Genomic DNA, 21,821 nt, shown 5'->3' with positions numbered 1-21,821 from the left:
CATTTTAAATATGTACAATTGTATGTCAATTATATCTCAATAAACTTAAATAAACCTTTGATGAAAAATTAATTTTATCACTCTGTTAAAAGAGTCAGTACTCCATTAACTATTTTCACTCTACAATTCAAGATGATATAGAATTTTTGCTTATGGGATTATAATGATGATGGCAACCTCAACAATGCTGATGTCAGTGACCACCATCACCACTGCCCCTTGTGTTCTGGCAGTTTGTAGTTCACAGTGTTCTTCTACATATCTAGCATCATTTAAGTCCAAGAAGAAATTCAGTGTGATAGACATTTGTATCCTCACATTTATAGCTGAGGAAAAGGAGTCTCAGACTTCTGAAATTATAGGTAGTAGAGCCCCACCCAGCCTCTGTCTTTTTTCCCCAAGTACTTGACTCTCTCGCTAGAGGTTTCTGGAGGGGCTAATTTGCACATCATAATGTAAATGTATCATAGCTTATTCATTGATTTCTATGTAGAAAGTCATTACTCAAAATAAAAGAATGGGCTGTCTTAGGAACATCTACTTGCATTGACCATTCCATTAGTTATATAACATTTCAGAGCCTTTTTAAATAGATAGATGTGATGATAGATGATATAGATAGATGATAGATAGATGATAGATAGATGATAGATAGATAGATAGATAGATAGATAGATAGATAGATAGATAGATAGATGATAGATAGATAGATAGATAGATGATAGATTAGATAGATAGATAGATAGATAGATAGATAGATAGATAGATAGATAGATAGATAGATGATGGATAGATAGATGGATAGATAGATAGATAGATGATAGATAGATAGATAGATAGATAGATAGATAGATAGATAGATAGATAGATAGATGATAGATAGATAGAGAGAGAGATAGAGAGATGATAGATAGATGATAGATGATAGAGACAGACAAACAGAGAGAGAGAGAGATCTTAATGATTTTGAACTCCTTGAAAGTGAGAACCTCCTAAAATAATGTTGGGTACAAAGTAAGCCTAAAAGTCTAGTCAATGATTATTTTCAAATGACAATTTCTTACCAACGAAATTGTATTTTATAAACATTCAGTGCTATTTTTTTCTTTCTGTTTTGCACTATTGCTTCACCCTTATTTCTCCCTTCTTACTGTTTCTTTCATTGTACTTGAAAAAGAATTTTTTTTATTCCCCAAGAAATTCCAAAGGTATATCTTTCTTCTCTGTGTATGCTACTTAAGCAGTATTTGGTGAACTCAGATATTTAATTTTTTATTAGCATCTCCAATATATGTTTTCCTGCCTAATGAAATCTCGCCTTTACTCTTCACAATATGTTTATTTTCTTTCAGTTATGATTCTACTTAATACACTTGGATGCTGCTTTTGATTAGGATGGGACTTGAGGGACAGCAAAAGGAACAACATGTATTTTGGCTTTGTTGTAAAGCACTGAAATACGCAGGAGGAAGTAACCTCTTGAGTTGTTACTATGACTGAATCTTGTCATCCTCTCACTGGGTCCTTGCAGAACTAAGGGTAAAGTTAGGAAAACTATCTCGAACTCTTGGAGAAATTTATCATGTTTGTTCACATCAAGGTGATATCTAGGGCTCTTTCTGACATCAGAGGTTTACTAGTTTATGAAACTTGACTGTTGACAGATAGCTAAGTATTTATACATGTTGGGAAAATTCTATCAAAAAAGGAGGCACTATTTTTTTTCAACACAGCTAATATAAGGGGCCATGTTTAAAATGTTCTAAAGCATACTTAATTAAATATTTAATTTTAAGTCGATTGTTATTTATACCTTCCTTTGTCCCAAGGAGGAACTGAAACCACTAATCTGGTTTTATTTTTCAGTTGTATATCAGTCACAGGATTGGAATGAAAATAAAAGCTTTAAACCCAAACTATTTCATAATACAGGAGTAAAGTTGTGGAGATCATGGTAAATTGGGGAGAATTAAGTTGCTGATATATTTATGCACTGGCTGTTCAGGAGATCTCAGAGGCTGGGGCTTACCCTAGAGTGAGGTATCTTTTAAGTACAGATAGAAGCCAATTGACAGGCAGAGTCAGTCCCCTTAGAAGACTCTCTGTTTATGGAAAGGGGATCAGCATAGCACGTAACTTAGGAGTACCTTTTATGTGAATGTCATGCACTCAGCAGGCCAACTTTCTGACCATCTGTGGCCAACTGGCCCTGACCTAAGACCTCTGACTATTTTGCCTAGCTTTTACTGTGCCTTTTTTTTAATGCTTACACCCTACTCTCTTCTTGCCCCTTATTTAAATATCCTTACAGTAATGTCTTCTGTTAAAATAAAATCTTACCTTTTCATCATCTGGAGGAGAGTGGTTTTTGTACTTTTAAAAATTTACTTATGTTTATAATTGGTCAAATTAGGTTGCTCTATTTTCATTACACAAACTTTAGAAGTTTGAAAACATTCCAATAGATGTTTGGCTATATTTTTCATCAAAATTTTTGGATAAATACTTATAATGATACAGATTCAACTTTAGTTTTCAAGACACTTGAGCTTACATTTTAATGATAATAAAGAGGGACCAAATGCCCAAATATCACAGGTGCCCTCAGGTGCTTTGTTGTGTTTGTGCAGCAGCTTGGTATTTTTTTCTGCTTGGATTCCATCTCTTTGCATTTTTCACAACATTCAGCAAAAGAGTCTAGAGAGGACTGAAGGATAGCCAGTGTTACTATTTGCGAATTTGTAAACACAGTTGCTCCATTCCAGATAATTGGCTGAAACCTGATTTAAGTGGAAAAGTTCATTGAAATGTAGAATTCCTCACATTTCTTCTCTTCTTTGGCGATTGCTTGGTGATTTGTGCAGAATTTTTGCATAAGCCTGTGCTGTGTTGCTGCTGTTTGGAATGTTAGACAAATATTATTTGCCTTTATGATTGCTACTTCTGATTCAAAGTGTGGTGTTCAGATAAAGTCTGGTCAGGTACCTGATGCAACTGCCACTTGCTAACATTTCCATCACTGCTTTAAAGTTTCTTGGGAAGATAGCAGCTCATTGTTCTTGGGAGAATAGCAGCTTTTCTTTTCTAGCAAAGAGTGAAGGGGAGAATCTAAGGAAAGGCAAGCTAAGTAGCTATAGAAATGAATGCTGAAAATTCTGTTTTATTGCCAGGAATAAATCCTGGCTATTTAGTTTAACACCTTTTCTCTGGCAAGAAATAGGTATAAGTTTTTTAAAAGTCTCTTTGATATACAGGAAGGGGGGGCGGGGTGAGAGTACTTTTCATTAATTTTTTTCTCTCCTTTTCTAATGGACTGGTGTGATAAAGTGGAAGGTATTGCACAAATATTGTATATACATATTTTGTTTTAATATATAATAGATATGATCTCTAAAAGTCAATATAATATGAAAAGGTAGGTTTCACCTACCTGATTAGCAAAGATTAAAGTGATAATGCTTAGTATTAATAAAAGTATAGAGAAATAGGTACAAGCGTAAACACACGTTTTCTGCAGGATAATTTAGTAATGTGTGTGTGAATGTATGTCTATATGTTTACAGATCTATATGTATATGTAATCAATATACATTCCTTCTGACCTAGAAATCCACTTTTAATAATTAGACTAAAATATTTTCACAAGTTCATAAAGATATACACATAGAGAAAACAATGTATCAAACTTTTAAAGGTAAATACTAATACTAAACAATATTTCTATTAAAATATCGACAATAACATTCAGTGAGTCAAACAATACACTGAATGTGCTTATTGCGGATGAAATAAGCAATTCGGTATGGGGATGTTCCACCTTTCTGAAATATACTCTACATTATTTTAAAAGTCTTTAAAGCATCTATATACTTATACAATGACTATGTAAGTATAAAATAGTAATACAGTGGTTCATATTTCTAAAGCACCATTATTTTTCCAAAGCATTTTTTATGCCCATAATTTTGTTTCTGAAATCACTTATTGTGTTACCTAGTGCAGAAATGTTTGTCATTCTTTATTTGTGCATTTCCTTTTCTGAAATAAGGAAGTTGGATGATACACTCCAGAAAATTTCTTTTGGCGTTAAAGAGTTTTATCTATCTAGATGCAAATTTCAGGGATGGACAAATAAATATTGAAAGGAAAAAGAAAGGGAGCCAAAGAAATACTCAAGCTAAGTGTATAGTTTGATGTATCTCTCTACGGCATTTTCTACATGAGTTTGGCATATGCACATGTTGGTCATTTGCCTCTTTTGCTCTTCTATTTTTTCCTAGTTTCTTTGGTGTGCTCTGTATTTCAGGAACCTGAACTCTCAGGGCTACCTTCCCCAGACTCCCTTGCCCTCTAGGTTTAGACATGAGGAAGCAGTGCAGTAAAATTAAAAATGGAAAGATGGGAGAAGCTGGAGTATCTCTTCCCTTGACTCTCTGCCTTGCACAGCACCTAAAACAATGTCTAGGTCTCTTCCACTATTTAAATTCCCATTGGATGGGACCCTCTCTATGGTCCCAGTTCCCATCTGTCTTTTCCCATTTAGTCTTGGCCCCCTTGTCAATGAACCTTTGTACAATGTTGGTGGGAATGCAAATTGGTGAAGCCACTATGGAAAACAGCATAAGGTTTCCTCAAAAAAAATGCAAATAGAATTACAGTATGATTCGCAGTCCTACTTCTGAGTAATTATCCAAATAGTTGAAATCAGAGTCTTAAAAAGATATTAGGACTCCTGTGTTCATGGCAGCATTATTAACATCCAAAATGTGAAAACAACCTAAACGCGGCAGGTGAATGAATGAAAAAACTTTTATATGAACATACAATGGCATATTATTCAGCCATACAGAAGAAAAAAACTCTGCAATATGAATCAGTGTGAGTGAACCTTAAAGACATTATGCTAAGTGAAAAAAGCCAGTCACAGAAATACAAATTCTGCATGATTCCACTTATTTGAAGTATCTAAAATAGACAGATTTATAGACTCAAAGACTGGAATGGTAGTTGCCAGGGGCTGAGGAGATGGGTTAATAAGGAGTTCATCAACAGGCAAAAGGTTTCAATTAAGCAAGAAAAATAAGTTCTGGAGATTTGCTGCACAACATTGTACATATAATCAACACTACTGTACTGGACACTTAAATATTTATAGAGTTATAGCAACCAAAACAGTATGGTACTCTCTTAAGTACATACAGACCAACAGAACAGAATAGAAAGCCCCAACATAAACCTTTAATAGCTAAGATTTTATTGTATAAGTATAAATTAATTATTTAATCAACTTTCTGTTTTGATAATTAGCTAATAATTTTTTTCTATTTAATATATCTGGAGGAACTTGTTCTTTGCTGATAAATGCAAAATATATTTATATATTTGAATGATATAATTATCTACACTGGTTAACTAGGAGTAATTACAAACCTATTAGTTGCTCAGCACTGGTCTAAGTAATATATAATCACCTTTAAAAGACAATTTTCGATATTCTAATATCATGGATTGGGCATAGAAGCTCAGCGCGGTTATGCAACTTGCCTGAAGGCATGTTGCTAATAAGTGGCTCAAATGAAATTTTCATCAGGCAGGTCTTTTCTCAAGCTTGTTATAGTGCTCTATCATGCCTGATGCACAATGACCTTGAAAGTACAATGAAAAGGACATGACATACCATGAATCACAGACCTTGGAATTATGTCATGGAGCTGCAATAAGACAACCACACACAACAGCAGCATATACTCTTCAAGGCCCTTCACGGTGACATTACATTTTGCTTTAGAAATCATTGACATACAGCTCTTTATTTTAGGGACAAGTAAGTTTAGAAAATAGCCATCACCACTTAAAGAAGAGTCAGATCTGGGAAGATAATGTACATATTAAAATTCCAAAAAATACCAAACATACATCCAAAGTGTACCTTGTTTCCAGCTTCAAACAAATGCTCCAATTTCAGCTACATAATTATGCCACTAATTGGGATATGCATATTTGTAATATTTAATGAACAACAAAAATAACTTGATTACTCTTACCTATGATATTTCTCTTATTTAGTCTATAAACAATTTTTGGATATCTACTTGCTGTAGGTACTAAAGATTGGGGGGAAAACTGTCAGGGACGTTTCACACAGAGGTGATATTTAAAGGTCTTGAAAGACAGGTAAGTGCATACCAGATAGAGTAGTGAAAGCATCCCCTAAGACAAGGCTTCCCTAAGAGACACAATGAATGAAGGGTCTGGCAGGAAAAATATATGGTGAACCAAAGAAAAGATGAGTAGAAGCCATCACTATCACACACACACACATGCGCGCGCGCACACACACACACACACACACTCTCCTATTTTTTGAGAGAGCAATTAGACCTCCCTGTTTTCTGTTTTTATATTTGAAATCTATGTGACATATAGCACTGCAGGAATTTAAGGCGTTCAACATGTGGACATGATACATTTATATGTTGCCATACGATTAGCACGGTAGCTATAGATAGCACCTCCACTGCATCGCCTAATTGTCAGTTATCTTTTGTGGTGCAAATGAGTAGGATCGAGTCTCTTAGTAAGTCTGATAATTACATACAGCGCTATTGCCTGTTTTCAGTACGCTGGGTGTTGTATGTATCTCAGGGCTTATTTATCTACTAGCTGCAAGTTTGTATCCTTAAAGAGCATCTCTCTTATCCCTCCACCCCTTAGACCCCGGTAACCGCCATTCTACTTATTTTTATGAGTTTTGACTTTTGGATTCCACATATGAGTGATATCATATAGATCTTCCTGTTTGCAGATCTCTCTTTTCCTTGGTTTTCTATTCTTTCACAGCAAAACAAACACTAAAGTATTTTTATAAACAACCATGTTTCTTACCTTAATTTTTAAATATTATTAATAATTGTCAATACTAACATTGTTTTAATATTTAATAATAGAAAACAGCTGTTAAAATAACTTTGTTTTGCAACATTAGTATCTGAGGAGAAAAATATTAGATATAAAAATAGAATATAAAGCTGCCAGGTATTCTTATCTGATTGTGGAGCTGGAAGGGGCAGGGAAATGGATGTATTTTGGAAAGTCATAAGGTTCTATGAGCTATTATAGTACAAGGACTTGCTTTTGCCAACCCTAAATGCCCATGCATAAATTCCTCTTCGCCTCCTTTTTTCAAAAGTGTTGCTAATAATACAATTTGTTTTTTGTTCTAATTTTTAGTTGTCTTTTATATCATTGATTTGTAGAATGGATATACAATGCCCAAATCCTACAAAGAAAAACTTCAAGAAAACTTAAACAAAAGTAAAATGTTAGGAACTGTCTTTTTTTTTTTTTTTTTTAATCCTAACTCCCATAATTAAATTGTCCTTGACAAATGCAGGTGAAAAAAGTTGCTGTGCATTGTCAGTGGGTTTTGAACTTAGAGTCTGTCCATCTCCTGTAATAGAATTCAGAGATAATAGGGTTGGGGATCTTGATTCAATAACAAATCAGACACCACTATTGCAATGGAAGTGGTTTACATAATTTATAATAAATCCCTAAGAGGAAATGTGAATGTTGAGTATCTAACAGTATTTCCATTTGGTGGGTCAGAGTTGAAAGAATTAAGCTGTAACTAGAGAATTAAATTACTGTTTGAAAGGCTGCTGCTTCTTTGCCTCAGGATGGCTCTTGCAGGTTTCTGGCTGATGATTTTCTTAACCAGTGCCCCACCTTCAAGCCTGAGTTAAAATGGACTTACTTACAATTACTAGATAATTTAAAATACAACTTCACTGATTGTAAAAAATATATATAAAGATCAGAGTTTTTACTAATTATATAACCTACATTTTGATATATACCCTTATAGATTTATTTCAATTTGTGTGTATATATGTATATATTGAATATCGATCTTATTAATTTGCCTCTTAACAAAACCTGGTATAACATCATTTAAAATATTACAGAATTTCATTTGCTATACTTAAAATATGTAGATAGAATTTTTCACATTCTCAAAAAAGATAATTTTTTAAATTATTGAAGTGTTACAGATACCCCCCTTTCCCCCCTTCTGCCCTTTTCTACCCAACCCCCACCCCACCCCACCCCACCCCAGGCCTTCCCCCACTGTTGTCTGTGTCCATGGATTATGCATATATGCATAGAAGTTCTTCGGTTAATCTCTTCTCGCCCCCTCCGCCACTTCCCCACTGAGATCTGTTGTTCTGTTCCATACATGCATGCCTCTAGACCTATTTTCCTCATCAGTTTATTTCATTTTTTAGGTTGCACATATAAGTGAGATCGCGTGATGTTTGTGTTTCTTTTTCTAAGTGGCTTAATTTCTCTTAGCTTAGTCTCTGGGTCCATCAATGCTGTCGCAAAGGGTAGGAGCTCCTTCATTTTTACAGCTGCATAGTGTTCCATGGTGTAAACGTCCCACAGCTTTTTTATCCACTCCTCTACTGATGGGCACTTGGGCAGTTTCCAGATCTTAGCTACTGTACATTGTGCTGCTATGAACATAGGGGTGCATATATTCTTTCTGATTGCTGTTTTGGGATTCTTAAGATATATTCCCAGAAGTGGGATTGCTGGGTCAAATGGCAGTTCCATTTTTAGTTGTTTGAGGAACCTCCATACTGTTTTCCATAGTAGCTGTACCAATCTGCATTCCCACCAGCAGTGCATGAGGATTCCCTTCTCTCCACATCCTTGCCAGCATTTGTTTTTGTTGAATAGCCATTCTAACAAGTATGAGATGATACGTCATTGTAGCTTTAATTTGGATTTCTTTGATGATTAGTGACATTGAGCATTTTTTCATATGTCTCTTGGCCATCTGTCCTCTTTGGAGAAGTGTCTATTCAGGTCCTTTCCACTTTTTTAATTGGATTTTTTGTCTTCCTGGTGTTGAGTTGCATGAGTTCTTTGCATATTTTGGAAATGAACCCCTTCCCAGATATATCACTGGCAAATATGTTCTCCCATACAGTAAGTTACCTTTTCATTTTGTTGATGGTTTCTTTTGCTGTGCAGAAGCTTTTTAATCTGATGTAGTCACATTTGTTCATTTCTTCCTTTGTTTCTCTTGTCCCAGGAGATGTATCAGTGAAAATACTGCTAAGTGAGATGTCTGGGATTTTACTGTCTATATTTTCTTCTAGGATTTTTATGCTTTTGTGACTTACATTTAAGTCTTTTATCCGTTTTGAGTTGATTCTTGTGTAAGTTGGTGGTCTAGCTTCAGTTCTTGCATGTACCTGTCCAATCTTCCTGACACCACTTATTGAAGAGGTACATATTTGGGCCATATCCAGGAAACTCTAAATACAAAAATATTTGCAGATAGACCATTTGTTAAGTTGGAATAAATAATTATTTTTAAAAATTAGTCATTTGGATGGCCGCCAAAAGAAAATTGGACTAATAGTGATTGGCTCTACAGAGATATGGTGCCTATGAATTAAAAACAAAACTAAAACACACACAAAAGCAATAATCCTGAGCCCCAAAGGCGAAATATTTTCCATTAACACTGAAAGGAATAAACTATCCTATTCTCGTGGAATCAAAGCCAGTCCTCTCTTTAACAAGGAAAAAAAAAATACCATAAAATTATACAGGAACCACTCTGTTTGGAGGAAATTATTTTTAATTATAGGAAATGTACAAAGCAAATGGTTCTAACAGTACTTATTTTACTTATTTTATTTATCAAGAGTTTGTACAATAAAATACCTTGTTCTCTAATAATAAAAAAGGCAAATTCACTACTTGGCAAACTAAACCGGGAGGCTTGATTAGCTCATTAATCAGTTTGCAAGTCATCTAGTAGATTAAGATTTATGGGACTATGCTTTTTCTCTCTATTGTATGTGGTAGATTTTTCTCTTGTATGTGGAGATACTTCTTTTGTCAAATTTTGTTTAGTGCATGAGCCTATTATCTCCCATCTGAAATGCAAACCTTTATACAGTGGTACCTCGGTTTTCAAATGTAATCCATTCCTGAAGATCGTTCGAGTTCTGGAACGTTCAAAAACCGAGGGATCCACAGCCGACAGCTAAGCCTCAGGATCTTGCCCTGGGCGGAAGCCATGTGGCATGTTCGACTCCCGAGGCGTGTTCGAAAACTGAAGCATCGACTTCTGGGTTTACAGCGTCGTGAACTGAAATGTTCGTCAAGGGAGACATTCGAAAACCGAGATATCACTATTTTCATAAAAGTCAAGGTTTGTGAAATACATGTAAATAGTTAAGGCATAGCACAAAACGTAACAAGAATAAAGAAGAGTGCAATTGTGCCTGGCACACGCGATGTGGCTGAGACTGGGAAATTCAGTGGGTCTAAGCCGAGGGAGACAGAACGCGAGGGAAATCCACTGCCTTCCAAGGGGAGGGCTGGACAGGAGACGCGAGCAGGGGAGCCGGCCTGAGGCACACACTGAACGTCCTGCAGGCGGTGCCTTCGTATTTTGCTTCTCTTAGCTGTTTAACTTTGCAAGAGGCAAAGAGGTTGGATGAATTTAAAAGACTGTGCTGCCCTTTTCACGTGAGAGAGCTACTGACAATGAAGGCTGCATCTGCCTCCCCCATCTGCCTGCTGGCTGGCAGGGAAGGAAGGAACGCCATGCTGCTGAAGGGAGAAGCTGGGTGGGGCGACAGTGAGCCTAGAGTACAAACCAAGCTGGCCCAAGGTGTCCTTCAGGCTGTAAAATGCAGTTTAATCAGAGTGCCATTTTCCCCCAAATGATTTTAATAATTGAAATGCACAATTTTTAAATATGCAATAAAAATTTTAAACCTGAAAAAAATTAGTAAGTTTATAAATTAAACTCATTTTAAATCATTTCATATACTATTAAAAATTAACTTGGTAGGTTTTTAAAATTATTTTCCCACTTGATCCAATTAGAATTTCATCAAGTTTCACATGAAACCACAAATGTGGCTTTAGTCAAAGAGAGATTTTTTTTCATTCAATGAGAATTCCAGGTATAAGCATTTGAGGGCTAGTATCTTAACTCCATTATTCCATCAGAAAACAAAGCTTACTCTATCTTTCTGATGTAAAATCTTTAGTCAGGGCTACTTTACATCCATGGTCCAGGATAATAAAAAAGAAAATAGAAGAAATAGGACCAGAAGACTTTTTCTTATATCTCATTGGGAGAACTATGTCAAGTGGTTGTCTCTAGTTGCAAGGAAGGCAGGGATATTGCATCACAGAAAGAGAGGGAAAAGAGGGATTCAAAGGTGGTTATATGAGCAAACTTATAGTATCTGCCACCTTCTATCTTTGACTAACTAAAATTTGCATGCAAACTTTCTACCTCTATATTTAAATCAAATGAAGCCATCCCCTCCCTTCCATGGTAGGTAATCCAAAAATTATATCCAGTTACTGCATATTAGTTTTAAAGTTCAGGATCTTTGGGTAGTCTTTCTACCAGTTTTAGATTTCACTTTGCGATCCTTGGACCTATGAATTAGAGACAAGCCATCTTCCTCCAACAATCCCAATGTATTATTATAGAGAGATGAAGATGACAGGGTAACAGAAATTTTTAAAGTCTCATTCAGTAAGAGGGAAAGTGAGAAATACATGACTGTTATTGGTAGATAGGAAATATAGAGTCCTGCTGTACAGATATTCTCAGGACTTCCTATCCTAGCAGCAGCAGTAGTTACTTGGCTAGCCAACACGAAAGGCCCTGGTACTTTTGGGGAGGGATGCATTTTTTATTATCCATTTTTCTCCAAATCCTTAGTTGTATCTCTTGGGAGATCATCCTTGCACAGTTTGTCACATCCTACACACTCTAGGCAGGTACCATGTAAAGTGAAAGTAAATGAATGAGGGCACTAAAAATGATTAAAAGGCATTACATATATACGATAACCACGAATTGGGACCATCCCAGGAAATCCAGGCATATGGCCTTCCTAGATAGAAAGAGACTGTACTTGGACCCCACTTTCTATTGCTGTGACTTCAAGAACTTAGACATCACTTTAAGTACAGCAGTAGCTAGCCAAACTAGAGGCACATTTGAGAACACCATTCCCTGGAAATTTTACCAGGCTTCCAGGAGATGGGCTTCAAGCCAATTTTGTGAGCAACCACATAAGCCGATAAATTTTAACTCTTTGTTGCTGGCTCCTTTGTTCTGACCAATTCCTCTCCCTCAATCTAATGGCTGCTATCTCAGGCCCTGCAAAATAGTATGCCGGCATGATATTGCAACACTATTAATTTGATCTTTGCCACCAATTTCTCCTGCATTGTCACTGAGATGTTTGAAAAAGCTCTGGGGCAATAATTTGCTCTCTTTTTGAAGTTGCACTTAGAAACCTCTGCTAGTATAGGTACATTTTTGTATCCAGAAGCAGCTGGCTTTTCTCAGCCCTGCAGGGTTCCAAATTATGATATGCTCAGTCAATTTACATTGCAGGGCACAAGCAGAGTGAGCCCCTTTTGGCATAGCTGTGCTCCCTTGTATCTCTGCATACAGACTATCTGGCTCTACTTTGATTGCACCTCTACTATAGTACATTTTTTAAAGCAGCAAAATTTAATAAGCATATGCCAACATTATGAATTTTATTTCTACCATTCATACTAAGAAAAAAGCTTCCGTTGGCATATTGTTGGAATTCTAATGTATAGCGAACAACATTTCGACCAGCTGTTTTGCTATTGGATTTGAAAATGTATTGGCTTTCCAGCCTGAGGTAATTAAATCTCTACTGTCTTCCCATATCATCACACAGAGTCAGTGCCACATTTTAAGTTATGTTATTGCAATCCCCTAATTCTTTTAAAATTACTACATTAGTCAGTATTCTTAGTTGCAAACAACAGAGAATACTCTTGTAAGCCTATGCAGAAAAAGATTATCTCAGACTTAGGTTGTGCAAGAATTTTTGGAAGGTCAGGGTACCAGCCTCTGAAGCTACTGTGCAGACACAATGTCGAAATTATATCATGGGGTTCCTTTGGAGAAAACACCACTGCCACCACTGATTGATACTTTTGCCTCTCAGGACTAAATACCAGAAACTCTACATCAAAGTACTAAATCTTCTACTATTACTGTTGCCAAAAGAGCAAAACCCCAGAATACTGCCTCACTTTGCTAAATTTTGAGTTCAGATCTTGCTTGAATGCAGGTCAGCTAGCTAGACCACAGCTTCAAAGGAATCTAGCCACATGAGTTATCTAGCTTCAGCATTGAGAAGGTAAGGGATATAGTCAAATGAAAGGAGATGTGTAGAGGTGCTGGGCATTCATACGCGACGACTCTCCACCACACATTCTTAGACTAGATCTCTGGTTTTACACCCATTGCAAAATCCTTGCTAATTTCCAGTATTAGAAACAGCAGTCCCACTGCTGTCTTTACTCTGTAGAGATCAAAATATAAGTTTCTGACCATTTAATCCTCAAATTGTTTATTTTTAATATCCCAGAAAAATAGCTATTCAGGAAATATAAAGAAAGTAGTAACTAGCAAGTCTTTATGAGAAACAGGTGGAACCAGTGTTATTAATGAAACACTAGGGGAATCTGGGTGTGGGACAAGCGAGATGTTTCTACTCTTCTTGCAACTTTTCTGTAAATCTGAACTTGTTTTAAATTTTAAAGTTTATTTAATTTAAAAATAAAAAAATAGACTCAATGAGAAATGCAGAGAGATTGAAATTCCCGTTGGCAGAATCATAAATATATTTATAGGGGCAGACCATTAATTATTTGTATCTGTCTTGAATTCATTAATTTCACGTACATTTTATTTTTACCTTAAAAATGGAAGAGCTTGGCTGATGGAATTCTATAACCTGGGAAAGCCTCCATTGTGCCTGGCACTGTTGTCCATGTCTATGGGCTTTTCCTCTTTCTTTTTTTTTTTTTCCTCAATGCTTCCACCATACCACCCAACCCCTGCCACCCCATAGCTGTCAGTCTGTTCTCTATGAGTCCGTCACTATGTTGCTTGTTAATTCATTTTGTTCATTAGATTCAACATATAAGTGATATCTTATGGTACTTGTCTTTCTCTGACTGACTTATTTCACTTAGCATAATGCTCTCCAGGTCCATCCATGCTTTTTCAAAGGGTAAGATTTCTTTCTTTTCTATGGCCGAGTAGTATTCCATGGTGTAAACGTACCACAGATTTTTTTATCCCCTCATCTACTGATGGGCACTTGGGCTGCTTCCAAATTTTGGCTATTGTAAATAATGCTGCAATGAATAGGGGTGAATTAGGGTTTCCAGTTTCTTTGGATAAATTCCCAGAAGTGGAATCACTGGGTCATAAGGCAGCTCCATTTTTAATTTTTTAAGGACCATCCATACTGCTTTCCATAGTGGCTGCACCAGTCTGCATTCCCACTAACAGTACATGAGGATTCCCTTTTCTCCACACCCTTGCCAACACTTGTTTGTTGATTCGTAACCATTCTGACAAGTGTGAGGTGATACCTCATTGTGGTTTTAATTTGCATCTGTCTAATGATTAGTGACATTGGGCATTTTTTCATGTCTCTTGACCACCTGTATGTCCTCCTTAAAGAAGTATCTATTCAGGTCCTCTGCCCATTTTTAAATTGGATTGCTTGCTTTTTTAGTGCTGAGTTGTGTAAGCTCTTTATAAATTTTGGATATTAACCTTTTATCAGGTGTATCATTGGCAAATATGCTCTCCCATCCAGTGGGTTGTCTTTTCATTCTGTTGATGGTTTCCTTTGCTGTGCAAAAACTTTTTAGTTTGATGTAGTCCCATGTGTTTATTTTTTTTGTTTGTTTCCTGTGCCTGAGGCAATATATCAGAAAAATATTGCTACGAGAAATATCTGTGATTTCACTGCCTTTGTTTTCTTCTAGGGTTTTTATGGTCATGAGTCTAATATTTAAGTCTTTAATCTATTTTGAGTTTATACTTGTATATGGTGTAAAAAAGTGGCCTAGTTTCATTTTTAGCATGTACCTGTGCGGTATTCTCCACTCCATTTATTAAATAGACTATCTTTACCCATCGTATGTTCTTGCCTCCTTTGTCAACTATTAATTGACCATAAAGGCGTGGGTGTATTTCTGGGCTCTCTGTTCTGTTCCATTGATCTATATGTATTTTAATATGTAAACGTGCACACAACTACCCTAGAATACATAGTTTAATAGACAACATACTCTTATCTATAGGTACAATTAGCACAAATGTGACCTCCTCAAATGCTAACTGATACAAATATTTAGATTCAAATACTTTGAGTGGTTTTGACATTGATAATATAATTTCTCAAAATGGAAAACAACCCTTGGTAAAGTTCTGAACAATAACAATAAAATCTTACTTTGATTAGTGATTTACATACTAGTTGTTTGCCAGGAAATTTCAGTATCTAATAAAACATACAAAAGAGTTGGTGTTTTTATAGGAAGATTTAACTTCCAAGCTGAGTTTTGGGGTTTGCATATTCATGAATGTCCTCGGGTTATTTATTTATTTACTTATTTATTTATTTAGACTGGAAGGGAGGGAGGGAGGAGAGAGAGACATCAACGTAAGAGGGGTACATCTATTGGTTGCCTCCCACACGCACCCCGACCGGGGCCAGGGATCAAACCTGCAAGTCAGGTACATTCCCTTGACCAGGAATCAAACCCTCGACGTTTTGGTGTGTGGGCCAGTGTTCCAACCACTGAGCCACACCGGCCAGGTCTGGGTCATTTTAAATCATGTGAACTGGCCTTTAGACAGTAGGGTGTCTTAATCCTTACCTTGGCTATTGAATGCCAATAGTGCCCTTCAGAGTTCATTGAAGAGACTAAAAATGTTCCAGAAATTGACAGAATGCTCTGTGTTGAAAACTTCTATCTTAAGCAGAAATAGTAGAGCCATGATTTTTATATTGACATGCCAGACCTCAAATGTTATCCTTGTATATGCTGTATTATTTTGCCTCGTAGGGTAATGGGAGAGGCAGTGTAGTGTCTGGAGTTCTTAATTTATTCTGTACCATGAGCCTATTTGGCAATCTGGTGGAGACTATAGAGACCCTTTTTTCAAAATTATAGTTTTAAACACATAAGATAAAACATATACAATTAAAATCAAATCAATTATATTGATTTAGTTTTAGTACAGTAAAGATGGTTATAAACAATAGTTTAAGTTCTGTAACAGATGTAATGTTATATGTGAATATCTATGGATTTATTGGCAAGAAATATCTTACAGGTACTGATAATACTGCTGTGGTTTGGTGCTTATATTCATAATTGAAGAAAAATAGTGATGAAGTTGTTTTATTATTTTTTTAAATCCAACTTTAGCAATGCTCAGAATTCATCCATTAACCCCTGGTTAAAGACGCCTCTACTAAAGTGAGTGCATGTACAAAGTAAATTGGGAGCTCAGGGTTGATCATTCGAACTGGCTCAGAAAACTGTAGAAAAAGTTATAAAGAGCAAGTGACTAGTTGATGCGTGAAAAATGATTAGTTAGCAGGCAGAAAAGCATAAGGAAGAGCACAGACAAAAGCCATAGTGTTAAGAAAGACAATAATGCGTGGGGCCAATACTGAGTGGTTTGCTTCAACGAGCTAGGGTGGAGGAATCTGGAAATGAGGAGTGGACTAAAACATGCAGCTTATTGTTAAAAACAAAAGGATTTTGCTCTAATTCTACTTGATTTAACAATATATTATACACTTACTGGGACTTTTAGTTATCAAGTGGATTTTATGATGTCTGCTTTTTCAACACCCATTGCAATAAAATTAGCTTTATACTTATGGTGCAGAATTTTCTGAGCATAGATATATCCTTCTAGATAACTATTGTGAATAGGAAATATGTCATAGAGAAAATGCCCCAAACAAATATTTCTGATCCAAATTTGATTAGATCTAGTTCAGTTAAAGGAAATTGGATAGAATGAGATAGGATTTTCTCTAATTGACATTATTTAACTAATGCAACCTTTCTTCAATATCCCTGATACTTACAACATACCATGAATGGAATGGGTCAGTGGGAAATCTAGTTTACTATGTAATATACTATGCCTTTTTGGATTAGATAGACTTAAAAAAAAACACCTTGCTAACATCAAATGCCACTTAGAGCAGTTATCATGGTTGTTAACTTATCCACATTTATTTTTAGTGAGTGCCATAACTCCACAGATCGAATCAAAGTCAGAGTGTGGGATGAAGATGATGACATTAAATCCAGAGTCAAGCAACATTTCAAAAAGGAGTCAGATGATTTCCTGGGACAAACCATTGTAGAAGTGAGGACCCTGAGTGGAGAAATGGATGTCTGGTACAACTTAGGTAAGTGCCTGATAAAAAGTGAAATAAAATTCCAGAATACCTGTGGCATGTATTCTATTCCCAGACAGATCAAAATAACTACTGCCTTTCTAGAAAATTCTGTTGGACTTTATGTGGTTTAGTTTTATTAGAAACTAAAGGTGATAATTGTTCATTCAAGTTCAGTATTATTGGAAGACATTGGTAAGTTTGAGATGAAAAGGGGAAAGTCAAAGAATCAACTGGGTGTCTTTTGGGAGAAAAACATTAACCCATTCTTAATTTTTAAACCAGAAAATGTAGCCCCAAAAACCTTTCCAAATGTATTGAAAATTAATAATCAACCTATGACAATACTGTTTGACTTATTTCATTTTGGTCTCTTAATTTTGGCAATAAAGGAAAAGCATATTTTAGATATCTTTCCAATGGTGACATAGATGTCAGAGTTAGCTGGCAAAGCCAAATACGCCTGTGCACTTATGCTTACTCCAGTGATAACAGTATTAAGAATATGTTTAATTGGCATGATTGTTAAATGAAAGTTTATTATGCAACCAATAATTAAATAAAGATAAATCTTAATTTGATGTTTACTATAATTGAATAATAACCTAGAATATTCAGTGCTGATTTAATAACAGTATAAAAAATATGGATCACCTACGTTCCTATAAAGAACATGCCCCACAATGTCTTAATCATGTTTTCTAAAATGTTTTAATTAAATTTTTAAGGGCTGGTGGTGAATCAAAGAAGGGGTTATGCGGTTCCAAGATTACACAGAGTTTCCATTTGGATATCAATATATTTTAGCAAACTGAAGAGTGCTTCTGGGTTTTAAAAAATGTGCAGACTTCAAGTACTACAATATTTGACAAAGTAAAAGGATAAGGTCACAGAATTAATAAAACTAAATTACATAATAATTTAAAGAAGGAGCAATATATAACTTATGTTTTGTTACTAGTGTAGCAAAAATTCAAGCTACACTAAGAACAAATTATGAAATATTTTAAAGAAGCCTTCCTTAAAGAGAATTGTTATATCTACATTATTGGCATAAAACCATTATCTCAGTTATAATGGTCATCCTCTCATATCTTATTTATACTATATAATAGCTTTATATATGAAAATAGAGATTTTAGGCAAGGGTAAACTTCAGGCCATTAACTGTGCAATACTCGCTAATTGTGTTTTAATTGAAGAGGTTTGCCTACACATGGGCTTTTTCCTATAAGCTAGCACACCCTTGAATTGAGGCAGTGAGAATTCAGAACAGAAATTTCTCAAATTGTTCTTTTGACAGACCATACATGGGTAGAGTATTGAGTTTGCCAAGGAATTTGAATGTGCTTTTAGTAAAATCAGCTACCCAGCTCTCATGCTGAAACTGCCCTTCGGTCTTTGGAGAGGGAAATAGGATGTAGCCCGGCATGGAAGCCTTTCCTGTTCACCCTCAGTTTGCATTTTTGTGCCTTCTTTGCTGGTTTATAAACTTTTAAAGTGGGAGGGATGGAGGACAGGCTTTAGCTTTGTGTAAAATCCCTCAGTGGTTCAATCCACATAAGCACCATATTTTCATTCTTTGCACAATGTTCCTCCTTCCCCGTCACTTAGAATTCATTCCACCGTGCAGAGAAGGGCCTGGCCAGAAGCTCTGGGCATCCAAGCAGAGCTTATGTCTCCTGAATGTGTTGGAATGATGATAGTTAAAGAACCAGTAATGCTCCGCTGGGGCTGTGGAAAGGTCTGTGACAAAAAAAAAAAAAAGAGGTTGTAGGTCTTGAATTTCTCTTGGCCCCAGCAGAGAACTTTAATGTTTGTTGGGAATCAACAATGTCCCAGCCAGTAAGAGAAACTCTCATGAGTTTGGCACTCCTGAAGGAAGAATCTTCACAACACGGTGTCTATTAAATATGAACAAAACAAAGTCAGCAGAGCCTGGCTGGTGTGGCTCAGTGGTTGAGCATTCACTCATGAACCAGGAGGTCACTGTTCAATTCAAGGGGGGCCTGCAGGAGGCAGCTGGTCAATGAATCCTCTCATCATTGATGTTGCTATCTCTCTCTCCCTCCCCCTTCCTCTCTCTGGAATCAATAAAGAAAAAAAAGTCAGCAGATATTTCATAAGAAAAAGTAGATTTCATGATTTAGCTTTATCTCATGGCTAAAAATAGTTATACTTAGAAAGATTGTCAATTTAAAAAGTCTTCAGCGCTGACTTTGTGGCACTTTCCCTCCTGACACTCCGTTTGTAAAATGGATCAGTTTACCTCTCTCATATTTCCTCTGTGGAGTGGGTGACAAACATAGGTCTTCTACCTACATTTATACTCTCGGAGTCTTGTGACCGTACTTTTATTTCTTTCAAAGCTACTGATCAGTATTGAACACATGTGTGTGTACACACACATTATTTGATGGAATTAACTGCATATTGATTCCATTCAAGTAAACAGTTAATCCGACACTCATGAGTAAACACAGGTGATAGACTATGGGTCTTTATGAATCACTAACAAAGAAAACAGTAATTTTTTTTGTTAGCCAGAGCTTTGACTCATCTTTCCAAGCACAGAAAGAAGAACAGTGGGAGCTTTTAGATAAATTACTTTCCTGGTTAATTTTACCTTTAAGTTACATTGATTTTAATTGCCCAAATAATTTAATTTTATTGTATAAACCAATCAAGCACACAGAAATTTATATCAGAATGGCAAGGTCTTCTGATTAAGCTTTTCTGTGCAGAGTATCTATAATGTAGTTTGACAACCACAGTGACACCATAGGCACATTATTTTAAATTGTGTTTAGCAGAATCATTATGGTGGGATAATCAAGCCTGATCTAGAAAAACGGCTTTTAGCAATGTAAGCCTCTTAATCCTTTTGAGAACTTGTTTGAGAAACATGGTGTCGTCAAAAATGACTGACCAATTCCGTTTGCTTGATCAGAGAAACGGACAGATAAGTCAGCTGTGTCTGGGGCCATTCGCCTGAAAATCAATGTGGAAATAAAAGGAGAGGAGAAGGTTGCTCCATATCACGTACAATATACCTGTTTACATGAGGTAAGTAAATTGAATTGTATTAATAAAAAAAAACCTAGAAAAGAAATTGGCCTTGATTATGAATCATACAACAAAATCTTTTGTTTCAAATCCAGAACTGAGTTAGCTTTGCGGAGCTGCTCCTGGAGCGCTCACTCGGCAGCAGCAGTGGCGCAGGTGGGTGCCTAGTGAGAGTCAAGAGCAGGCGCGGGCAGGAATGGGTGAGCAAGGCGGCGAGGCAGTGAGCTGGCAGACCAAACGAGAGCGCCGTGCTTCCAGGGAGAGCAAAGAATGTTAAAGGGCACTTACTGGAGAAATAAGTTGCGACAAATATTTCGGCAGCATCAAAGATAAAGTGGTGCTTCAGTAAGGGAAGGAGACCATCCAAATCATGAGTGTTTTTGAGAACTCTGAGTTAGTGTTTTGGTTTCATTGAAGATTTAATTAAGGGTATTGTTTACCACCTGAAATATAACATGCTGACGCTGTGTCAGTGGCTTTGGGGAGCCAATGTAATAAGCAGGAATGCTTTTCTTCCTTTTTCTGAGCACAACAAGGGGCTTCATACATAATGAACTCTCCTCTGTTTCACCTACCCTCTCCACAGACATATCTGGGCACGAGGAGTGTCAGAACGCAGTGACCCGTCATGGCAGTGGGCAGTATGCCCACGCAAAAGGCAGGGCCCGGGTAGGGAGAAGTCACGACCAACCAATTTGATTCTCAAGGGCAGGATCCTTTTCATGCCTAACTGTAGACACACAGTCAAATAATCTTGGGCTTCTGTTGGATGCTTTGCATCTGAGAGCTTAACTAATGGTGTTACCAAAACCTTTCTCTGATATTTGTCCCATGTATTAAAAAATATGAGGAGAAGCTGAGGATTGGACCTTTCCCCGTGTCCAAGGAGGTAAAGACAAAGTATCCTAAGACTGAAAAAGAAAAAAAGCTGAGAGGATCTTGGCATATTATTTTTTATATATCTATAAACATTACGTGTAACTATTTGCACCTCCATTTACTAAAGAAGGGGTGAGGAACAATATTTAAGTCTTTTGCATATTATAGGCTTAATTTCCTGGCTACTGTCTCTCCAGTGTTATCATTCCTTCAAAAATGGTGGTTAAGTTTTCAGACCAATAAAAAATGAAATTCCTTGAACTGGCAGGATGGGAGCCTTAAAGGGTGGGCAGAGAAGATTTGGATCGGGGAACATGATTATGCTTTGCTTTTCAGAGTCTTTTCTGCTGGTCAAAGAACCAAAAAAACAACAACAAAAAAACACACCCTGAAATTCAAGAAAGGGTCCTTCAGTAACCCAGGCTATACCCATGCAGCAGTTCCTAAACTTGTTAGAAGCAAAAAGGAATTGTATGTAGTGAGTTTTTCTGTTATAGAATTCTCAAGCATGCATTTTCAACCTGAGCCCATTGCCCT

At 36.4% G+C, this 21,821-nt stretch overlaps 1 protein-coding gene across 1 annotated transcript in view; it reads left to right on the top strand.

Moving 5' to 3' along the window:
* UNC13C (unc-13 homolog C) overlaps nt 1-21,821 on the top strand; it is a 460,865-nt gene that overhangs the window by 222,234 nt on the left and 216,810 nt on the right. Inside the window, exons 10-11 of the mRNA XM_087821385.1 lie at nt 17,182-17,351; nt 20,290-20,405. Coding sequence (XP_087677511.1) covers nt 17,182-17,351; nt 20,290-20,405 — 286 coding nt within the window. The remainder of the gene's footprint in view (nt 1-17,181; nt 17,352-20,289; nt 20,406-21,821) is intronic.

This window comes from Miniopterus natalensis, chromosome 1 (assembly GCF_054644295.1).
Source record: "Miniopterus natalensis isolate mMinNat1 chromosome 1, mMinNat1.hap1, whole genome shotgun sequence".
Lineage (NCBI taxonomy): Eukaryota > Metazoa > Chordata > Mammalia > Chiroptera > Miniopteridae > Miniopterus > Miniopterus natalensis.
This window is presented reverse-complemented; position numbering and strand designations above follow the sequence as displayed.